Consider the following 22847-nt stretch of genomic DNA (forward strand, 5'->3'; position numbering starts at 1 on the left):
CCTTTTTTGTAAGCTTTAGCAATCTTGTTATTTCTCATTTTATGGTGGTTTGATGTGTTTTCTTTTGTGGCTTCTGCTTGTCTCTACTGTGATCGCAAAGCTTGGAGGTCAGCAGCGAACCATGGGTTAAGGTGGCATGTTGGTTTGGATTTTCTGGGGAGGAGCGGGCCACCAGATTTACTGCATTGGTCAAGGTGCTGGCATAAATGTCTGCTAGGCTTTGGCGGTATGACGCTTTAAAGCATTCCAGATTCAGTGGCGATAGAGCTGGGTGTAATCAACTCTTTGGAGATTTTGCAGGAGCTGTGGGCTAATGTGGGTGGTAGTGTGGGTAGGGCGGGTGGTGGAAGGTTCGGTGCAGTAAGGGAGAAGCCCACTATGTGGGGGTCTGACTAGGGACAGGGAGTGTTGGAGGTGATAAGGATCTGGCTGGTCAGATCTGCTATCCAATCCAAGGTTATGCCTTTGCAGTGGGTGGGTGAGCCCACACAGTGTTTGAAGCCGAGGTCTGTAAGTGCACTGGCTACTGTGGTGCTTGCTGTATCTTTTGGGTCGTGGAAGCCTAGGATGAAGTCACCCAAAAGGATAACTCTGTATGTGGGTTTAATGTTGTCGCCTATAGAGTGGACAGGGTCTTCCTCGAAGGTGGCTGATGGGTCTGGTTGGTGATAGAGGATATGTATGGTGATGGTATCAGTGGGGGTAGTGGTAAGTTTTATAGAGAGACACTTGCAGTGAGATTCTGTGGAAGTGCTGCAGGGTCTGACTTGGAGTGAGTCTCTGTAGATGAGAGCTACGCCTCTGCCTCATGTGAGCGGTCTGTCACACCACAGGATGGAAAATCCATCTGGAATAGCTAGAGAGAGTGCTGGGCCAGAGGCTTGGTGAAGCCAGGTTTCGCTGAGGGCCAGAAGGTCGAGTTTCTGTGAGGTTATCAGATCACTGATGTCCAGCGCATGAGCGGGGAGTGACCTAACATTAATGAGGGCTCTGAGTAGAGGGGGGTTTGCACGCTGGGGGACGGGTCAGTGCGGTAGGTGATGGGGGGTCGAGGGCTTCAAGGGCAAAATGGTGGGGGGTGCTCTGGTACTGGTGTTGTGTTCTCTAGGGGGCTCGACAAGTGGCCTGCTGAGATCCTCAGTGTGGGGGGCATCGCATAGTGGAGACAGGGTTCAGACATGAGTTCTGGCTGTGAGTGGCAAGGTGGGGTGGCATGGGTCAGGTAGATATTATGCTGGCTGGTTTGTTAAGAGTCATGTGTTGACTTCTTGGTTGATGTGGCGCAACTGGTGCACTAAGGTGAGAATTTCGTCTTAGGGAGGAGGCTGGGAGATGGCAGGGGGTGACTCTCTCTGCGGCCTGGAGCATAACCTCATGTTCCTATTAGGTATGAGAACTGGCGTAGTTCTTATGGGCTCCCCTGGTGTAGTGGTGCAAGCTCGCGGGATAGGTCTGAGGTAGGAGATAGTCCTGTGGGTGGAGGTGGTAGTGGGATAGAACTGGCATGAAGCTGTTCTCTTCGGTGGCTTGGAACGAAGGAGCTCTTTGCAAGGGCTGTTAGTAGTTGGGTGGGTGCTGTCTTTGGGGGAGGGCTCTCTGCATGGGTTTGTACAGGGCTGAGGCATGGTGGAGCGGAATAGCCACAATCTGCGGTGGCTTGTTCAGGGCTGAACCAGGGCTGCGCGCGATAGCCGCTCTCTGTGTGGGCTTGTTTGGGGCGGTGCAGAGCACGGTAGCCGCTCTCTGCATAGGCTTGTTCGGTACTGAAACAGGGCAGAGTGCAGTAGCCGCTCTCTGCATGGGCTTGTTCGGGGGGTGCTGCGTGAGCTTAGAGCCCTTTAGGAACGTGCATATGTAATGGATGGGATCACACAGATAAATTCTGCGTCCAAATAACCGAACCAACTCAGGAATATGGCAATTATCTAAAAAAGGGAGTTACAACGAACATCAACAGACTTATGCTCCATTTCTCTCATCGATCTTCACCCAAATCATAGCTTTTATATCACAAAATACATCAGAGGTGATGTTATACTAAGAGTTGGTTCATCACTGACGATCTTGAGCCCGGTCGGAGCTGCTCCGAATTGTTTGGCATGGACAAGCGGATTGAGTTTCCCGAGACAATGGGTCAGGGGGTGGGGGGAGGTTGGGAGGGAAAAAAAATACTTTGGCACAATGTGGTATTGCTTCATCTGTTGTGGGCTTCAGCCCTGAAGTTCTGTTTTGAATAACCCGATTGTTGTTCCGAAAACTCAATAAAAATTTAATTTAAAAAAAAAAAACCTACTAAGGGTCAGGATTGGCTTAAGGGGAATATCTAAGTATATTTTCTATAGGAACTAGGATTGTGATTGGCTGCCCACTGTCAAGTGGACAACATATGCCTACCTCTAAAACATGTAATCTTCAGAAACATTAGATACATGGTTTCGCACTGGTTTTCAAACTATAAGGTCCTTCGTTATAAGGACCATTACAATTGGTTGGCACGCTTGTGCCAGGTCTGGAACATTTGGTTCACTTAGCATAACGTAAATCCAGACCCGGGTGCAAGGAAATGGGGCATGACACTACCTCCCCACCCAATTATCCCAGCATCTCTCATCACCCATGCCTTCTGCCATGAAGATTGTCTTTGAACTTGGCCTTGCAAAAGTATCCTTGTCTTTAGAATACATGGGAGTGAGAGTCCAAGCCCGAACTCTATTTTCATCCTTGGCACACGCGACAGGAGACCACCATTTGGTCCAGTTTGCAGGTTTTAAATGATTTAAATGAATTAAACCTGGCACTCTTGGTGTTCCTTATTTGCACCTTAACGAGGGATGATTCATTCTTTGCATGTTCACTCCTTTCCAGAATAGATAGCTGACCTTGGCCGCTTCAGTCTTGACTCCAGGACAGACAGACTTGTTTTGCAGCTCCACAATTCAGCTTATTCTTTCTGCGACACAGTTTTCCCTTCCCTCTTCATGGGTCCTGGATTACTAAATTCATGATACCGATGTCAAGCTTCTATAAAATGGTGACTTTGCCTGTATTCTTTTCACTACCTATAGCCAGCTTCCATGATGACTTGCTCTACCTTGCATTTCAGCATCTGTACATTTGCTTGATTTTCTATAGCACTTTGTGTGCATGTAATCTACTTCTTCTATATTTGAGAGCTCACTCGATTCTTTACTTCATCATTAGTTTCTTTAAGATCTATACATCCTCTTCAGTCAGTATCTCGGGACATCGTGGATACTTTTGTGTTATCACTGACTCCTTTCCTCTGCTCTTTCTCATATTCCTTCAGGGTGTTCCTCCCTTAGGTTGTTATCACTTCGGGGATACATTCGGTAGAGTTGTCTCAATGGATATCTTCTTCCGAACACACGTTGCAGTATTGGCATAACGGCAGGTGTCAAACGCGGCACGATCTCAGGTTTCCAAAATATGGGAGGTAGGGAGGCAGGGTTTCCAGCAGAGTCATGCAGCTGCTCCTCTACAGGAGCACGGTAGCCGCTCTCTATGTAGGCTTGTTTGGGGCTGAGGCAGGGCAGGGCGCGATAGCTGCTCTCTGCATGGGCTTGTTCGGGGCAGGGCAGAGTGCGGTAGTCACTCTCTGCGTAGGTTTGTTTGGGCTGAAGCAGGGCAGAGCGCATTAGCCGCTCTTTGCGTGGGGTTGTTCGGGGCAGGGCAAAGTGCAATATCAGCTCTCTGCGTGGGGCTGTTTGGGGCGGGGAAAAGCACAATATCCACTCTCCGCATGGGCTTGTTCAGGGCAGTGCAAAGCGCAATGGGCGCTCTCTGCATGGGCTTGCTCAGGGTGGGACAAAGCGCAATGGGCGCTCTCTGCGTGGGCTTGTTCAGGGTGGGACAAAGCACAATAGCCGCTGTTTGTATGGGCTTGTTTGTGGCATGTGCCGGGCAGAGCGCGACTGAAGTTCACATGCCACAGTCGCTAAAGACTGTGTGGGATGCATGAGTGTTGTGGAAGTGGAGATTCTGGGTCCGGCCTGTGGGGAGGATATGCTGTGTTTTATGTAACAGTGGAGGTGGACGTGTCTCTATATGGGGTAGATTTTTAACAGTGCTCGAATGGCACATACATGAGGTCGCGTTAAGCACGCGCACAAGTGGCCTGATCGGTGCAGGCGTGGCTTCCGACAAAGGATGCAATGAGGTAGAGGTATTCGTTTGGAGTTGGGGGCTGCTAACTGTGCCAAAGATGATTCAGCATGGATGAAAGCTTGTCGGGCAGGGTGTGGGAGCGTGTCTCAGGCAGCATATAGGAGCAAGACCATTGCGTACAGTCGGATAGGTGCCAGCAGTACACATATGTGCAACAGCCTTACCCTTTGCCTGGGGGTATGTCGTAGCAGCAAAGGGTAGGGCTTCCCAGACGTCTAGCTGTTTGGGGGCTTCGATGGTAGTGCAGGGTTTCGGTGCCTGGAGGATGGCAGCCTTCTTATCAGGGCCTGTTGATGCCATTACTTATGGTGGTGATTGGAGAAATTAGGAAAAAAGGGGTGACTTTACACAAAGAAATCTAGTGGAATAAACTGGGCAATGTAGTGCATTTTCAGGCCGACTATTAGCAAAGAACCGCGCTGCTTTTCAACTTCAGTTTATAAGTGAAACATGGTATACCACCAAAATGCATTATAAGCAGGTACTGCCATTGGTCGCCAACTGCAGTCCTGTTATTTAGGAGGCTACTTGCCCCCCCGGCCCCCAACAGATGTACATCTTAAAAGGAACACATCAACAAACACAAGCCACTTTTCTCGATGAAAAAAATATCCCAAAGGAACAGAACCCGTACAAATGACATCCCCTGATTTGGGAGATATTCATTCATTATTTAAGCAATAAGCCCCGAGCCGCGGGGGCATTACAGAGTCAGGTAATGCCCAGGGGCCCATAGTTATACGCTCGGGCCTTAATGAAGGCCCCGGGGCATTACCTGACTCGGTAATACCCCCACGGTGCAGGGCTTATTGCTCAAGACTGGGGTACAAACAGCATTTTGAAAAAATGTCCAAAAAAAAGGCCGACGGGAAAGGGAAAACCGAGTCTGTTTTCCCTTTCCATGGCGGCCATCGGGAGCCGACGTGCTGAGGACATAGTGTGTTCGCAGCGCGTTCGCTCCCGAAAAAGGAGAACAAATAAAGTAAGTGGGGTTGGGAGGGTGGGGAGGAGATTGTTTGCAGGGTAGGGGGGTGGAAGAAAGAAAATTCTGAATCACGGTGGGGGATGATGGCAGCCTCCGGCCATGTGGAGGCTCTGAGCGGGGATTGCCTCGTTTCGAGCCTCCTCATTGGCTAAGGGGCTGCCATGCCCCACGTCGGGTACAAAGGAAAGGAATCCTGGCCAAGGGATTCCCGGTCGGTTAAAGCCCCGGCGACGGCCAATCAAAATGTTTGTTACATTCTGATTGACCCTCACCGGGTACTAAAACAGTGTACGAACGGTTTACAATTTCCCATAATCAGCACGACAATGCACCATTTAGAACATACTACTGATTCTATAGGTTCCCACCATGAGCACTTTGCATGTGTAGCATGCTTTGCAGTAAGAGTGGGGGATGGGATGGATGCAAATTAATTCGTTAATCTGTTCCCCAGTAGCCATTTGTGGTGCAAACTCAATTTGACCCTTCAGCCTGTACGCTATAGTGACCACCAATGAAATAACACACTCATCCAGATCTGGGCCTGTTATGTTATGTAAGGTTAAGGTGAATTTATAAAGCACAACATCCGCCACTGGCATCTTGGCGCTAACAGCAAGCAAGTGAAGCAACCAAAAGGAGAAAGAAAGGGACCAGAGAAGCAGAACAGACATTTAAAACAGATAGGTCTTCAGGGACTGCCTAAATAACTGGAGGTTATCCGTAGTCTACAGAAACAGTGGAAGAGAATTCCACACTTTGGCATCTGCTATAGAAAACGCTTGACCACCAATGCGAGAATATTTCATGCGAGGAATAGAAACCATGCAGGCCTCAGCAGAGCGAAGGGTCAGGGCAGGAACATAGGGGTGGAATTTAGCTTGCAGGTATTCTGGCTCTGTACAATAAAAAGCAAGGTGGACCAAGCACAACATTTTGAAGTAGATACGCTTATCCACAGGCAACCAATGTAGAAGGCGAAGTACCGGAGCAATATGGGAGCGTCTAGATGTTTAAGTGGCATCTCTCAGTGCAGAATTCTGCAAGACCTGGAGACGCCGAATCAGATAGGCAGGTTGTGCCAGATAAAGGGAATTGCAATAATCCAGAGATGACCAGACAAGCGAGGCGGCCACTGGCACCGTGTACTGGGCAGGTATAAATGGGAGTACCTTACGCAAGACTTTTAACTGACAATAACCTTTCTGGCACACAGGGCTAATCTGATTTTCAACAGAGGGAGAAGCTGAGATTTGAACCCCCAAATCCTTCACCCTAGATACAGGAGTGGGAAAGGGGCCAAAAGAAGGAGGCCATAAAAGAGGAGTCCAGTGAGCCTGACCCACAGGAGGGCCCACCACCAACACCTCAGTCTTGTCACCATTCAGCTTGAGCCTTTAGTGCACATCGATTCCCCTACAGCCCCCAAGCAAGCTCTCAGTCACGGTTTGGTAGTTATCACTTTTTCAGTGCTCTATTCTCCAGCCTGCATTCAGGAGAGGCACAAATCAAAAGACATCAACTTGGAAATGCAATCATGCTAACATTTCAAGAGGGATGGGGGCTGTTTTTGGAATCCAGAAGCCAATTCCCTGAGTCCTCCGTATAATGTACACAAGGTGAAAGTTCTTGAATTTGCGGGGCCTTGTGTGCAAAAGACATGTCAGGCATCAAAATGTGCATATGTACAAAATGCGCATATGTATTGCCATCACTGTGAAGTCACAGAAAATGGCTCATCTACGTCCAGGGACTGCTAAATTTGACAGATAAGGGCATCATGATGCGAAGTGAGATAATAGGATTGGACCAGGATCATACACATTTGTAAAGTCCTGAGGCCGGTATACGAGACCAGGTTGAAACACTTGACCACATCCTTTGCCAGCCTCAGTTGGTAGAAATATGCTGGTTTGCCTTTCAAAAATACCCTCTTTTATAGATATAACGTGAAAAGTATGCAAATCATACTAAACCACTAACAAATGTATGAAGCCTTACAGAAATATGTTAAGCAAAATAAACGCACATGAGTGCAACTTTCCTTTCCCATCTGTAATGAAAGAATACAAAGCTAAAGGCTAAGGAATGCCCCCATGCGTTTTGTAGATGTACTGTCAAGACTTTAGGGAACACACAGTAAAATATAATGTGTGATAAGGTCTCCTGGTTGTAAATAAGGGAGACAATTTATTTTATGGTGTGACACATTTTAACTGTCTTTAAAAAAGGCACAGATTTGGTTGCCAGCTGCAGCTTTGTGTGGGCTTAAATAACAAATAAAAAATAACCTATAACAGTTATTAGCTCCAATATGTAAAAGAAGTGGGTTTTGTCATAAACTACAGTGACTCCAAAAAAAATCAATAATTAAACGCTTCTCATTTAAATGCGCTGACCATAACAATGCCAGTGTTAAGCATTTAGGTATTTGTGGGCCTCAGTGGGACCTGTATGGCTGAGTCTGGAGCATTGCAGCAGGGTGGCAGAGAGGAGTTATTTCCAGGACCTCACAGTGTGAGGCGAGAGTCGACAGCACCTCACCTGGGAGAAAGAGGCCCTTACTGGTAAGAATCCCCTCCAGACTACACTCTTGAAGCCGGTTAGTATGCATGTTGCCGCTGCTGTCTACTGGGCCCGCAGTGGCCTGGCCAGCCATTCCTGGCACCAGCCCTGAGCAGTGGTATCGCTAGGGGGCTGGGGGGGCCGGGGCAACCCTGTGAAGCCTTGTGCCCCCCCTACCTAAGACGAGCAGTGACCATGTTCTCCCCCTACCTTTGTCTGTGCCCCCCTACTTTTTTCTTTGGCCCCCTCTGTGCCCCTCTTAAATTTGATTCCTGGCGACACCACTGGCCCTGAGTAGGCCCAGCCCTGTGCGATGAATATGCTCCACATAGATTTAAAGTCAGTTATCGAGCAGAACATCTGCTACTTTTGATGCGTGTGGTGCCTGCAGACCAAGTGCCTTCATCAGTCATCACCTATATGTACACGACCAACCGATCTGCTGCTTTCAGACCTTCTCAGCCCTCACACATGCACATTTGCCGGGCAAGGGCGGGTTGCTCTCACCCCCGGTTGGAGTCACCTAGACCAGCTCTCAAGCCTGTCAGCTATCCGAGCCCTGAAATGTTGCACCCAGCCTGTATCTGTGTTAGCAGTTTCAAATTTCTTAAGATCTGTATTTAACAAGAGAATGTTAGAGGTTAGAAAAGTCACTAATAATAAATAATAATAATTTGGCACTTATATAGTGCTACAAACCCTCAGGTATCTGAGCGCTGCTTATTTACCCACGGTGTGTGGTGCTCATTTATCGCTCATTTATCGCCCTCGGAAGGGCTGGCCTTAGAAGTCACATTTTTCAATATGCACGAAAGGCGCCCTGTGTTATTAAATGCGATCCGCTCCCGAGAGCGGCGCACATTTAATTTCAATAGGGCGCATGCCGTGCCTTCTTGCACCACGTCAGCTGGGGGAGACCTTGAAAGCCTCCCCGGAGCTGGCGTGGCGGGGGTCTAATAGCAGGGCGCCTCAGGCAACCGCCCGTCCCACCCTGTCCTAAGTGCAACCCTAGACAAACTTGTAGTTTGCTGGTCCTGAAACGTGCCGGTAAACGGAATTACTGGCATGTTAATTCCAGAGCAGCAAATTTATAATCAGCGCCATTGTCTCAGCCAAATCCTGACTTTCTTGTGGATGTTGTAAGGACCAAAAACAGTTAACACAGGTTGATATGCACATTACAGTGTTTCCAAATCCACGTGTTACCCACTTACCTGCTGTGTACGTGGAGCTGGATTTCAGGACACACTTTTCCCGTACTGTGGTCCTTGTAAAGAAAATTAAATATTGCTCACGTGTCTCCGTCTTTGAGCAATCCTCGGACTGTTTGTGTGAAACACCTGCACAATTTAAGAACAGAGCCATGTGAGCTTAAGCAGGATACGTTATTAATGTAATATGTAGAAGACCAAAGTGAAACATGACATTCTCTCAGACACGGATAACAAGCAACCAAGCGCTACATTTGCACATCAAAAGCAATGCTTGTAATTGAGATGCCCCCAAGAGGGCTACGGGGGAATTGATGGACACAATCGAAGTATTTTAAGTCTTTTAAACAAACCGGTTTTATAGTGACATACATACATACGTGCATCTACTGAGAGGTGTATAATGTTTACTGGTCCACGTATGTGACACACTGAAAAACGAATATATATATATATATACACATCACAGTGCAAGTTAAAATGCATGAATTAAGTGCATAACACGCTATATATATATAGTATAGTGAGATGTACATAGTATACAATTATAAAACCCATACAAACTATCACGCTATGCTAATATTCATATATGGCATGTTCATAAAATGATTATGCTATACAAAAAGGAGAGGGGACTAAGTAAGTAAAATACTTCTACCACGGTTTATAGAGTCATCTCACAATAAAGGGAGAGTAAAACACCAGAAACAGGTCAATGATGTATATTGCCGCTATGTATAAGCATCCTGCTCACTAGTGACGCACGCACTGCACATGGAAAAGCAAGAAAGAGGGACCAAATAATAGTGGTCTCAATGTGTTACCAAGCATATTTGAGTTATTAAAGTCAACTTTCATATGCCTAGGATGAGCGTGTCTAATAAGTTCTCAAGACACCTGGCAGTATTTTAGAATCAAGATGTACTGAGTGAACAGAATGGTGAGTAAGTGCTTGGATAGATAGGTGAATTGATGCATGAGTGAGTGGGCAGGTGAGCGTGCTGATTACATGGTGAGTGAGTTGATTGGTGGATGAGTTGCCAGATGTGCAAATGGGTGAGGATATGAGTGAGTGGGGGGGTGACAGCCTGGAAAGATGTTTGAATTCATGGTTTGGTAGATGGATGAATAGGTGTATGCATGAATGTGGAAATGGGTGTATTGATGAGAGAGTAGGAGGGTGGATGGATGTGGCCATGAGTGCATATGTGATTGATGGATATAGTTAACACAAAGCCTAGTAAGGGGGACCCACGTATGTCATCACTAAGGTGGGAAAACAGAGGAAATGTGTTTGACAGCATTGATGTCTAATTTACTATTTTTGACTCTCTGCTATGTTACCTCTGGGGGTGTAGGTTAAGTCGCATTTCACCATGAGGCCAACACCCTATATATAGAGATCACACGCCAAAACCAAACAGTATGTGGCAATATGACACACTTATCAAAAAATAAATAAATCAGAGGGAATAGCTGACAAAACGTTTTGGGGGAAATGCCAACTACACTATTTCTTAACAACACTCACTTAAAAAAATATTAGATTTGTTACATCACTGTGAGGACTCGTTCGTTTTGACTGCACTAACCTTAATGTTTGCATTTCCTACACTTGTAAACATTTCTATTCTTGTAAAGAAGTTTTACAAAATATATATTACAAAATATATATATGGAGTATTTGTAAACTTTAATTGAGAAGGACAAAGCAGTTCACCACTGTCAGTAAAAACAAACCTATGAAATGAATGTATAAAAGTTCAGTTGAAGTGACGTTAAGGTTATGGGTAAATGTAATATACACCCAGGAATTTGGCAGTTAGGGTAGTGAGAAAAACTAAACTGTAAGTCTCCCACTGTGAATAGATCACTCATGATAACACTCTACGGAAAAAGCCACTACGCTGAACGCATGGCGAACATTTGTTAGATTCACATTATGCTTTATCTCGGTTCCAAGGGTTCTAAAACCATTTTTGACCTAATTGACTGAGAAACTACTTGGATCACTTCAGGAACAACCCTTACATGTTTGTTGTCATCGGTTTTGTTTTGCAACCACAGAAATCCTAAACTCTGCCCATCCTGACGGATCCTCAGATCCAAGATGGTGGTCAAAAATCGTTCTTCTGGTCAAATTTGCTATAAAATGGCATACATCAACACAACAACTAGCATGCTAGCTACGCACTGAAGCTAGCAATAACACCGTAGGCTGTATTTGGTGTTCTCCCTTTTTCCTTTGGTGAACATGTGAATCCTAGGTTCCGCCGGTCCAGCCTGTTGGAAGGCACCACCTGCATTGATAAGGCAATACTTCCTTTGTGTTTTACCGCTTTTCATTTAGAAAAGAATAGGGATTATCGTCTCTCATGTTAAAAACTCAGTCCTTGTCCAATCGGCCCATTTCCACGATAGAACCATTTGAATTTGACTTTCTATCCTCATTTCTCAGTCTCACAAGGACAATATCTCTACATGAAATAGGAGGAATGGTTACAGTCTTCTTGAAAGTAGTGTCAAATCTCCTGACTCTAATACATAGGCAGCATATCCTATTAAGGGTTTCAAATGAACCTCCAGTCAAACAAGACTCACAAGCTAGTAATACATATGTATCATATGGTATTAAGGGTTTCAAATGAACCTCTAGTCCAACAAGCTTCATGAGCTAGTAAGTGCTGAAGGACGACCTATAGTTACAAGGTCCAAAAACTCTATGAAGAGATATTTAAATAGGCCTCTAGTTAGACAGGCCTAACAAACTAGTAAGTGTGTCAACGGGTTTCTACAGTTCTTATAGAAACGTGGGGCTTGGTTGCAAAACAATGTGTTTTCTATAAACCTCTTCACCTAATCTAGAGCATGTGCATGTAGCAAACGTATCTATAGACATCTCTTAACAATATTGCATCAGTTTGTGATCATATCAGTACATTTCAAAATGCTAACCTCACAATGTTACTTGAATTATTAGTCAACATCTCTTACCCATAAAAAAACAGTGGATTGTTCTTTGTTCATCTAAATCTAAAATACTTTAAAAAAATAAATGTGGCCAGGCATGAATATTCATCACGAGTGCTTCTTTTAAAATAAAAAATGCAAGTTTTAAGAAAAAGTAAAGTAAATCCCTAGATTTGTCAGAGAGACCAAAGCTCCCATTAGCCAGACCTAAGAAGACATTTGGAGCACTGCCATGGATTCCGATATTGCCTCAACGCCATTCATTCTCCCATCCGCTTCTCCCAAGTGCTGGGTGATCTGTGATAAGTTTAATGTTAAACTGTATAACCTTAAATACCTTTCATAGGAGGATGGTTTTCATTTTGACAGAGCTGTCCACAAATCAACATGTTCTTTGAATGAAAACATTTTAGTTGCAGCCAATGAAATATGAACAGTGAATAAAAACATTCTGCCTGCTTAATAGTTAATGTGTGAACAGCTATGCTAGCGAAAAATCCAGCTTACTTAATTGTTCATCTCCGAACAGCTATGCTAACGGAAACATTGTGCAAGCACACATTGTTTAACTTTAGAACAGAACATGATTTTGATCAATAGTATTTGCTTTTGTAATTTAGTTTTGTCTTTTGTACTTCAAGACCCTAGTAGACTCTTTTTGCATGTTGACTCTTAGTCAATGTTTTGCTATAGCTGAGAACCTGGCACTCCTCCATGTCTTTGTGTGGAATCCTAACACCGGTTTGTGTAGCAGACAGGGGATGGGAGACAGGGGAGCTCTCCTATCCTGTGAATTAAAAGAGTGCTTATCAAGGTCAAGATATAGTTTAATTGTATTTGTTTCATGGTACACCTCTCACATGTTAATATGTAAATGCTTGAAGGCATGGTTTATGCATGTGATTGCTGTTCATAATGTGGCTGCAACAGTGTATCAGTGTTTAAATTGTGTATGTGTGCACTGAGGTGTAGTGTAACTGTAAATCCCCACAATATTGTTGTTAAATGCTGCATCCATGCAGGAGTAGGGCATCATATACTGGTCACGCGTGTTGTTCAGTACTGCTATCATTTCTTCAAAAAAATGATATAGTGATAACTTGTGTATTGGTCAGCGGTGCTTCATTTGCTTGGCTTTATGCTCAAGATGTATGTCACACTGTTTTGAACACTGTTTAGCCCCTTGGAAAGGCCATATATATGCTAAGACAATCCTCCAGATCCAGATCGATCCTCTGGAATGAGATTCAGAGACTGGTTATGGGCTCTCCCAAACAATGGGCGGGTGAAAGGAAAAGGGGACTAAAACTGACACAGTAATTAAATTGCACCTTTTTGCTTTTTTAGAAACCTTGCGTTCTCCACGACACTTTGTAAAACACACAAGAAGGCATGGTTCCATTTGTACCATAACTGTAGATGTTTTGAGAACCAACAACTAAAAGTATGACTTAGCCTAATAATAGTCTCATCTGAAATATTCAAAAGCACACGCAGTTAATTCCCTTTTGCCAACACCTCCAAGATACTCTACACAAGACATACCATTATAGCTGACCCATTCTATGACAAGACAGGAGGCTTGCATTATGCCTTACTTTCTTTAATACTGCCACAACAGCTTTTCAACTTGTCACTTTTAAACTTCAACATTTGCACTTTTTTTCCTTCCAGAACTAAAAAATAGCTATTCTGGGGTTTAAAAGTTCCATCTCTAGAGTTTACTTCTTTAAGTTCCAAACTAAAACTCCCATACACCTCCTGTAGTAGTTCTGACCCTATCCCATGCTCCAATCCGGTGATAGGTCATCCTATAAGAACCCTCAGTCCCAGGTCCTTTCCTCTTTCTTTTTGCTGCCATGAGATAAGTACCTCACATTTTATTCTCCAGAATAAATGTTAATGGTAAATGATAAATAAAGTAATGTAAGGCTTATAAACCATTTAAGGGATATTATTAGCGCGTATAATACATTGTCTTTGTACAATACAACTGTACCTTTTTTGAAGTACGTGACAAGATTTATCAACGCGGGTAGAGCCGCACGTGTGTATTTCATTCGCTCATTCGGGAGCGCAGCGCAAAGTAAGAATACCGTTTTCTAGTTATAGGGGAGGCGGGGTCGGCGCCGCGAGCGAATGCGCTTGCCTTAGACTCCCGGCCCAGCTCCTTGTTCTACAAAGCTGCGCCGTCGAACGCAGCGGGCGGCAGGACCCAGGGGAGAGGGAGGAGATTTTCACGGCATTCCCTGGGAGCTCTTCCGCTCGAGCGCACGCAATTTAAATTGCGTAGTGTAAGAAGAGCAGAGAGGAAAGCCTTGTTGACACAGCATGAAAAAATAAATGTATTCGCCGGAGCAGGAAAGGGATATTTTACAAGGAGAATCCTTGCAATATAAGATGATTAATATCCCTTGCTGACAGCATAAGGAGTTAGCCTTGCTAACAATATGGCACATTATAGAAGCCCCAGTGCCACTCCTTCCACCTCACCAGAATGGTCAGAGGAGGAGTGGGAAGAAACTCCTTACCAGCAGGACACAGACCTGTTTCATAGTTTTAAAAGAGTTCTAGGAGACTCTTTGGAAAAAGAAGTGTCACAGGGAGTACAGCCGATTGCCCAAAGGCTGGACATTTTGGAAGCTGTATTTTATGAAGAGCAAGAATTGCTTGCCAGAAAAAGAAAGGCAGAAAGCCCAGAGAGAGAGCTGTCAGCCAGACACCCCACAGAAGGGGTTGAGCACAGGGGGAAGAAAGCGGCTCGCAAGAGTAAACACTCATTGACCCCCCCAAGTAATCTAGATAGGGAGGATTCCACTCACCAACTGAATAGCGACCCTGTCGCCAGGCTAAAGAGAGCCTTCCTGGAGAAGAAGCAGAGCCAGGACAGACCCCTAGCCCAGGGGAGAATAATCAAGGGGACAATGATGAGGGCTATATGCCCGATGATGAAGGTGAGGAATTAGACGGCGATCATCAGTACGAGGAGGAGTTGGATCCTCAGGAGCCAGGCGGTACAGCAGATATGTTTGATCCAGAAGCTATCAGATACCCTAAGTCCTCGGAGTGGGTTCCGTCGCCTAGAGTCGCCGCCTATATGGCTCAGCATATTCGAAAGCCTCTGGATAGGGAAGTAAGATCGTGTATGCGTTCAGAATGCCCTAGACCAGATTTGCCAGGGAAACTAGCAGAGACACCTGAACTAGACCCCAAGATGGTTACTTTTGTCACAAAGACTGCAAGAGATGTACGTAAAGGCATATACCGCGCCTGGCGAGGATGCCAAGATAAGCTCCTCGATATTGCTGGCCCATTAGCGAAAATAATGGACCTGGCCGAAAAGGCTCGGGACACTGGAAACCCAGTGGACTCCTCCGCCCTAGCCAACTGGGCGCAAAGAGCCGTCTGTATAATGGGGAACGCGAACTGTGCTCTGTCCTCAGAGAGAAGGAGGGGAGTGCTTTTAAAGATTGACAATAAGCTAAGCGATTTGGCCTCTTACGAAGCAGTAGAAGGATCCAAAGGCCTGCTCTTTGGCGAGGCATTCGCGAAAGAAATGTCACAGTTCGTGGGCACTTATTCAGTGCTGGAAAGAGCGCAAAGCTCAGTTAAGAAAATCTTCCCAACTCAAGTTTTTTCCGGGACCGGACGTTACAGGGGTCTTACGTCTGGTCGGTTTTATTACCAACGCAGACCCCAAGGGCCGCGCGCCCAATACTAGGAAAGGGAAACAGCAAGAATTGTTATTCCCTACGAGATCCATATTTCCAAGAAATCGAAGAAGTAGAGGCTCCTACCGGCAACCAAATGCCTCAGGAGGTGAGTGCAAGGATTGTACGCCTGGGAGGGGACCATATTCAGAGAACAATACCTCATCCCATGCAAGTGTCCCAACAGGAGGCAACATTGCTACACAACGAGATCCTCAATTTGGTAGACAAAAATGCGATAAAGAAAGATACACGAGTAGGACCAGGTTTACTTCAGCAATATATTCCTAGTACACAGGGGAGACAAATTACGACCGGCCATACATCTAAAGAACCTGAACGAATGGATTGTGTACAATCACTTCAAGATGGAGGGTATCCATCTACTTCGAGATCTCCTCCGTTCGCTAGACTGGTTAGCTCGATTAGACCTCAAAGATGCTTACCTGACGATCCCGATAGCTCAAGAGTTTCGGAAATATCTGCGATTTCTTTGGGAAGGAGAGACATGGTGTTTCACGTGCCTTCCGTTTGGCCTAGCGTCAGCGCCTTGGGCCTTCACCAAACTGATGAAGCCCATAGCGGCGGCCATAAGGGAGAGAGGTATTCGCATTATTGTGTACCTAGACGACATTCTCGTCATGGGCTCAGACAAATTCACACTATCCAAGAACGTGCAATGGATATTCACGCTCTTGACGTCTCTAGGATTCTTGGTGAACTTGGACAAATCCTAGCTAGTACCAGTCCAACCGATAGAGTTCCTAGGTTTCAGTGTAGATACGGTCAAGGCGAGCCTCGAGTTTCCACATCACAAAGTGAAAGTGATAAAGAAGGAGGTCAGAATAGTCATAGCGAAGAGGACTATATCTCTTCGAGCTCTAGCGAGAGTAGTAGGTCTTCTAGCAGCCTCGATTCAAGCAATCTTTCCAGGCCCGCTCCATTATCGAGCGTTACAGAGGCTCAAAATAAGGTATCTACATGGACGACTGGGTTACCACCAACTAGTAATTCTGGACCAGGAAGCAATCTCAGAACTTAACTGGTGGCTCTCCAACATGGAAGCCTGGAATGGCCGAGCAATCTTCGGAGACACCCCAGACATAGTTATAGAATCGGACACGTGTAGATCCAGGTGAGGAGCCAGGTGCAAGAACGTAGAGACAGGAGGAAAGTGGTCAGAAGAAGAACTAAAAATGCACATAAACTGTCTAGAACTATTAGCGCGCTCTTTCACGGTACGAGCCTTTACGAAAGACAAAGTACGATGTTGCATACTGCTCAAAATGGACAACATCTTGGCAGTGCGATATATCAACAAACTAGGGGGAACAAAGTCGAGAATGCTAGTAGAATTAGCAAAAGCCTTCTGGCATTACTACCTGCAGAATCAGATCGCAGTCACAGCAGAGTATCTGCCGGGGACGCTGAACGAGGTAGCAGATTGGAACTCACGATATCTTGTGGACTCCAGCGATTGGAAACTACACCCAAGCATGTTCAAGAAATTACAGGACCTCTGGGGCCCGGTACACATGGATCTATTTGCGTCCAGACTGAACACGCAGACTCAGATATATTACAGTTGGAGAATAGACCCGGGTGCAGCTGGCACGGACGCTTTTCTCCAACCGTGGAACGGAGAGCTGAATTATGCTTTCCCTCCGTTTCTCATGATCACGAGAGTGTTAGCAAAGGTTCGCAGGGAGCAAGCAGACCTAATAATAGTACTCCCCCTCTGGAAATCTCAGCCCTGGTTTCCAGTAGCGATGGAACTTTCTACGGATTTTCCGAGAATAGTTCCTCAGCAACGGGACCTTCTGCTAGACCCAGTCGGCAGGGTTCACCCGCTCATAACGACGGGCACATTACAGTTAGTAGTCTGCAAGGTTTCAGGAGAAAGTGGGAGTTGCCAGGCATTTCGCAACTCGCTGCAAAATGCATCAGAGATTCCTGGGCGCCTTCCACCATCAGGATCTATAACGCGGCATGGAAGAGCTGGGCCCGCTGGTGCACAGACAATAGTTTGGATCCCGTTTCTGCCCCTCTAGTGCAGTTATTAAACTTTTTAGCAATGAAGTTTCAGGAAGGCAGCACCTTTAGAACAATAGGAGTGCTGTGATCCCCGATCTCTGCGGGACATGATCAAGTAGAAGGCAACTCCATAGGGGAACATCCCTCAGTTCTGCGACTGTTGAGAGTAATGAAGTTGAGAAAACCCCCAGAGCCAAAATATTCAACGTTATGGGACGTCAAAGAACTTTTCCAACTGTTTCTTAGATGGCCAGACAATAGAGAACTATCCCGATCACAACTCTCAGGCAAACTGGCAATGTTGTTGTGTCTCATGTCGTGCAGAAGAATGTCCGATGTTAAAGCCTAGAGAAACACAGGAAAATATTCCATTCAGAAGGGGTAGCCTTTACCACAGCTAAGCGAACAAAATCAGATTCTCAAGTGATCTCATATCCCTATTTTACAGAAAATAAAAAACTATGTGTAGCACAATGTATCAAAGATTACGAGACCGCTAAAGCGCAGTTGAGGCCGTGAGGCGTAACACAATTACTAATAACGCGTAGGAAACCTTATCATGCAGTAGCAACAGCAACAATTACGAGATGGGTGCGCGAAGTGATGCAATGGGCAGGGATAGACTTGTCCCAGTTTGGTGCGCATTCAGCTAGAGGCGCGATGGCTTCTAGGGCCTTTTCAGCGGAGGTGCCACTGCAGGATATAATGAAAGCGGCCGATTGGTCCTCTGAGTCTACGTTTAAGACATTTTATTTCAAGCCAGTGTCAGACTTAACAAATAGGGTGGTGGCTAGCTTTGAACAAGCATAATTCAAGCCTCCTGCCTTGTCATAGAATAAAGATTGCCCACGCTTACAGCTCAGGAAGTCTTCATTCTATTAAAGACAATGAGGCGAGCATTATATCCCACCCAGAAAGACAAAAGAGATTCTTATGATGCATATATATCAAATGTTCAACTTTGTCTTGTCACCCACCCTTATGAGTATTTATCCGTTTGTTCTTAGGAGATGACCAGAAAGCAGCCTGATCGCAGACAGTGAAACATCATGGCAAACTCGGTTACTTCGCCCAGGGATTCAGGGCAGTTCTGTTTCAAGAACTCTGTTCACAGTTATGTTGGAAGTTTGGTTGTTGACCGTTCATAACAAGGTTGAGTTCGCTATGGAAGATCTCCAAGGCAAAGAAAGAGGAAAGGACCTGGGACTGAGGGTTCTTATAGGATGACCTATCACCGGATTGGAGCATGGGATAGGGTCAGAACTACTACACTCCTGGAGGTGTATGGGAGTTTTAGTTTAAATGGAACTTAAAGAAGTAAACTCTAGAGATGGAACTTTTAAACCTCAGATTGGCTATTTTTTAGTTCTGGAAGGAAAAAAGCGCAAATGTTGAAGTTTAAAAGTGATAAGTTGAAAAGCTGTTGTGGCAGTATTAAAGAAAGTAAAGCATAATGCTCGCCTCCTTGTCTTTAATAGAATGAAGACTTCTTGAGCTGTAAGCATGGGCAATCTTCATTGTAAGCCCTTTTCACCCCTTCCCAGATGACTAGAGTCACATGTTTAATTCCACATGCTATCACACGCAGAAGCGGATGAAAAGGCCACAATACTGGTATGTGATTGGACAAATCATGCAGTGTCAAATTTCCACACACATCACTTTATCTTATATATGCTAGGAGACACTTGTATTATCTTATGAAGTTACATTAACAAATTGTAGAAAATGTAATCTTTTTTTCTTCCCCAAAAAACATTTCTATAGACGATAGGGTGGATAGCTTGTTGGTTAGGTGCTCGCCTCTGACATGGTGCTATGACTGCTGTATAAACAACTTCAAAACTCGACAGGGCCAGCTCATCCCTCCACCCTTCTCATGTCAAAAATTATGACATGACTCAAAAGTGGTGATAATCTGGATTTGTGTGATACTTAAAAAGCAGACAGACATTCTAGTACTAAGCATTTTCAATACACTTTCACTGAACCTGTTGCTTATTATAAAATATTTCTTACAAATAAAAATACCAATTGAATTGTCTGAAATGACATAGGCAGAGCGTAACCTTTCTGTATCAAGCAGGCACGTATACCTTACCAAGTGTGCAATTCTTCATTGCGAATTTTGTGAGTTGTTCACAATCCTAGTCGGCTCCAGAAAAAATATAAATCAGAGTCCCATTTCACAAAACAACATACCAAATCTCATACATATTCTCCAAGCAGGCAGGTGAAGATAAGAAGCATTCATAGAACTATTTACTGGCACACTAGAATCAAACAATGACTGCAAAACCAACGTGAACAGAAATATTACTTGACTAGTACCTGAGGTTTTTAGTTTTTCTGCACTGAACTGGTAGAGAAGGTCGTACGTCCCCCCAACGGAACCAGAGGTAAAGTAATGGGTTCCAAAGTCATCAAATATTCTGCTGTATAAAGCGAAGTTGTACTCCAAAGGCAGACTGTTCAGCGACTTTAAGAAGACATCCGCAAGGTGGAGGTCGGACTGCTTCACCGTAAAATCGGCCAGGGCAATCTTTTTGTGGACACGGATGAAGTTGGAATCCTTATTTTAAGAAAAATAAACAAAACTGGTTGTTAGGTTTCATTGGCGTGAATGCATATAACATCAGGGCCGGTGATACAATAAGGCAATTCCAGCTGGCTGCTGAGAAACACCGCCAGCACAGGGACACAAGGAGGACACGGGAGGACGCCATTTTAGCTCTAGAAATCGTTCCCCACTGTGAGGAGATTTCCTCGGGGCTGGATTTCCTCGGGGAATCCTTTCCCCTGCCTGTATAACAGAAATGCAGAGCTCAATGTTTAAGCACTGACATATGCTAATAGAGTGAGACTCAGTGTAAATCGTATGCACATATGTACCTGCAATCTGCCAGTCTCTCATGAAAAAGAGGAGGCACTGCTCTTGACAGACAATATTTTCTCTGGAGTTAAAGTTATAACACCCATCTATATTTCAAACTTCCCTGCGTCCAGAAAGTAGCCTCTTGTGCAAGTGTCTGACACACTAGTTTTGATTTCACCTCCCCTGAATTGGGTGCCACTCAAGATGAGGGAGGGTTTTGCACACTGCCTGTTATGGGGCCGGCCAATCCGGTACCGAGCTAATCCTGGCGGCCACACACACAACACAAAGGACCACACGCCAGACCATTAATGGTTGATTAACTGGTGAGCGGGAAGCCGCTCGCCCCTTTTCTTCACTTGGTGACACGTGTCACTACGCATGTGACTTTAGCACAACCCTAGGAGAGGATGTTCAAGCAACCACATGATGTAACAACACACGATACAAGGGTGAGTACCTGCATGGCAAAACTGTACGTTATTTACAACTACAGACACATCACGATCAGACAGGTGCTTACAGGATGTCAGACAACTCACATACATTTGCCACTCAGCCCGTTGGCACTGCTAGCACCCAACACTCTTTATTGGTCCAGGAGATGGGATGATTGTTACGGTCTACTTCATTGCTGGATAAAGTTCCTTGCACTTGGGGGCAAAGCCGGTAAAGCCGCACCCGGGGAGACTGCGGCCCACGTCGGCTGCAGTTCATATGGTGTTGGCAATTGGCCCGTAGCAGCTCAGGGTGTGCCACATTCAGTCTCCCCCAGGCAGCAGTGCTTTCCACCCGCATCGGACCTTGCAGTCCTCTTGGGTGTTTTCTGGACAGTGGGGTAGCAGAGTGGTACTTATCCCCATATAGGCCCAGCCGCACAAGCGCCCTCTTCTTGGAAGGCTGTGGGTGGCATGATGGCTGAGCCACCTAGCAGGGTGGCTGGCGTTGGTGCTCTCCTCCAGGCTAGAGTGCATCAGGGGTTGCAGGCCTTCATTTAGCCCAGGTTGTACACTGGCCTCCATGCAGCTCCGACTATGTTCCCCACCAGGAGGGAGATGGTGATGGCTGTGCAGGGCAGCTTGCTGTCTGGCCATTTGGATGGCACCGCTCTCAGGCTCCCCCAGACAGGAGTTATAGTTACTCGCTCATTGCGGTGGAAGCCGCGCCGCTTTTCATCTCCCCCGGGCGGGAGTTAGTTAACTATGCTCTCACGACAGGGCCTGTGCTCTTTAACCCCCAGGCCGGAGTTAATCTGCTATTCTTTTTTACTTCTTTCATAAGCAACCTGCACGCTCCAGTCGTTGCTGGCTTCCCCAAGTGGCCCCCAGGCGGGAGTTCATCCGATTCTATCCTGGCGGCAGCAGGAGCCGTGCCATGTATCTCCTCCTCAGCAGGAGCCGTGCCATGTATCTCCTCCTTCCCCCCGTCCGAGTGGGAGTGACCCGATTTGCAGAGTTGGGCAGCGGCGGATGCTGCACCTCTTCTCACCCCTCCAGGCAGGAGTATGGGACAGAGACGGACCACTCTGCACACACAACACCCACCACCTTGAGCTCCCCTTCCTAGGGAGCACACCATAGGCGTGCAGAGGATCGGCTGTCTTTTTTTTTCTGTTGTAAAAATATCTTTATTAAGTGCTTAAAGATGATACAAGGGTAATACAACTCAATTCAATAAGAAGACTTTTGTGGCAATTACATTCCCCCCTCAAAGCAGAAGGGGTGGTTTCAGATTTACTTTGGGCATTTGGGTGGGTACATATATATTTTCTTTTTCAAAGTCTGTGGTTTACACAATGTTCGTGTTTTTGCCTGAGTAGGCTAAGAGTCTTGCCTGGGCTGGGGGTTTTACTCCGATCCCCCATCTTCCAGGCTGTCTTTGATTTCGTAGTCTCTTAGCTAGCTGTAGACCATCCTGCGGCAGGCCTCAGTTGTCAGTAGCTCATCATTGAGGACCAGAAGTTTCCTTGCGTAGAGGAGAATGTCCTTCAGGCAGCAGAGGATCCTCCATCAGTCCTGGATTGCCTCTAGGTGCCCTTACCGATGCAGGTAATCCCTTACCGCCTACCATGTAATGAGGCCCATCATCTTTATAACAATGTTTCCTCAAACTAAAAAGCAATACTCCTCTAATGCCAGAATTGAGCGCAAAACAAGACTAGCCAGCTGTTTAAGAGCTGTAGATTTGGATCTGTATGTTTCTGTAAATATTAAACATGTATTTAATGTTTGTCGTTGTCTTTCCTCATTTACGGTTTTCAGCTGTCATTCCACCACCATCTCCTTGAAGGCACTCCCCACTACACCTTAACT

General features: G+C 45.7%; 1 protein-coding gene across 1 annotated transcript in view; it reads right to left on the bottom strand.

Moving 5' to 3' along the window:
- LOC138511482 (complement component C6-like) overlaps positions 1 to 22847 on the bottom strand; it is a 504666-nt gene that overhangs the window by 247817 nt on the left and 234002 nt on the right. The window contains exons 8-9 of the mRNA XM_069627197.1: positions 19992 to 20232; positions 8950 to 9075 (exon numbers count right to left, since the gene is read on the bottom strand). Coding sequence (XP_069483298.1) covers positions 8950 to 9075; positions 19992 to 20232 — 367 coding nt within the window. The remainder of the gene's footprint in view (positions 1 to 8949; positions 9076 to 19991; positions 20233 to 22847) is intronic.

This window comes from Ambystoma mexicanum, chromosome 6p (genome assembly GCF_040938575.1).
Source record: "Ambystoma mexicanum isolate Mex_15411 chromosome 6p, UKY_AmexF1_1, whole genome shotgun sequence".
Classification (NCBI taxonomy): Eukaryota; Metazoa; Chordata; class Amphibia; order Caudata; family Ambystomatidae; genus Ambystoma; species Ambystoma mexicanum.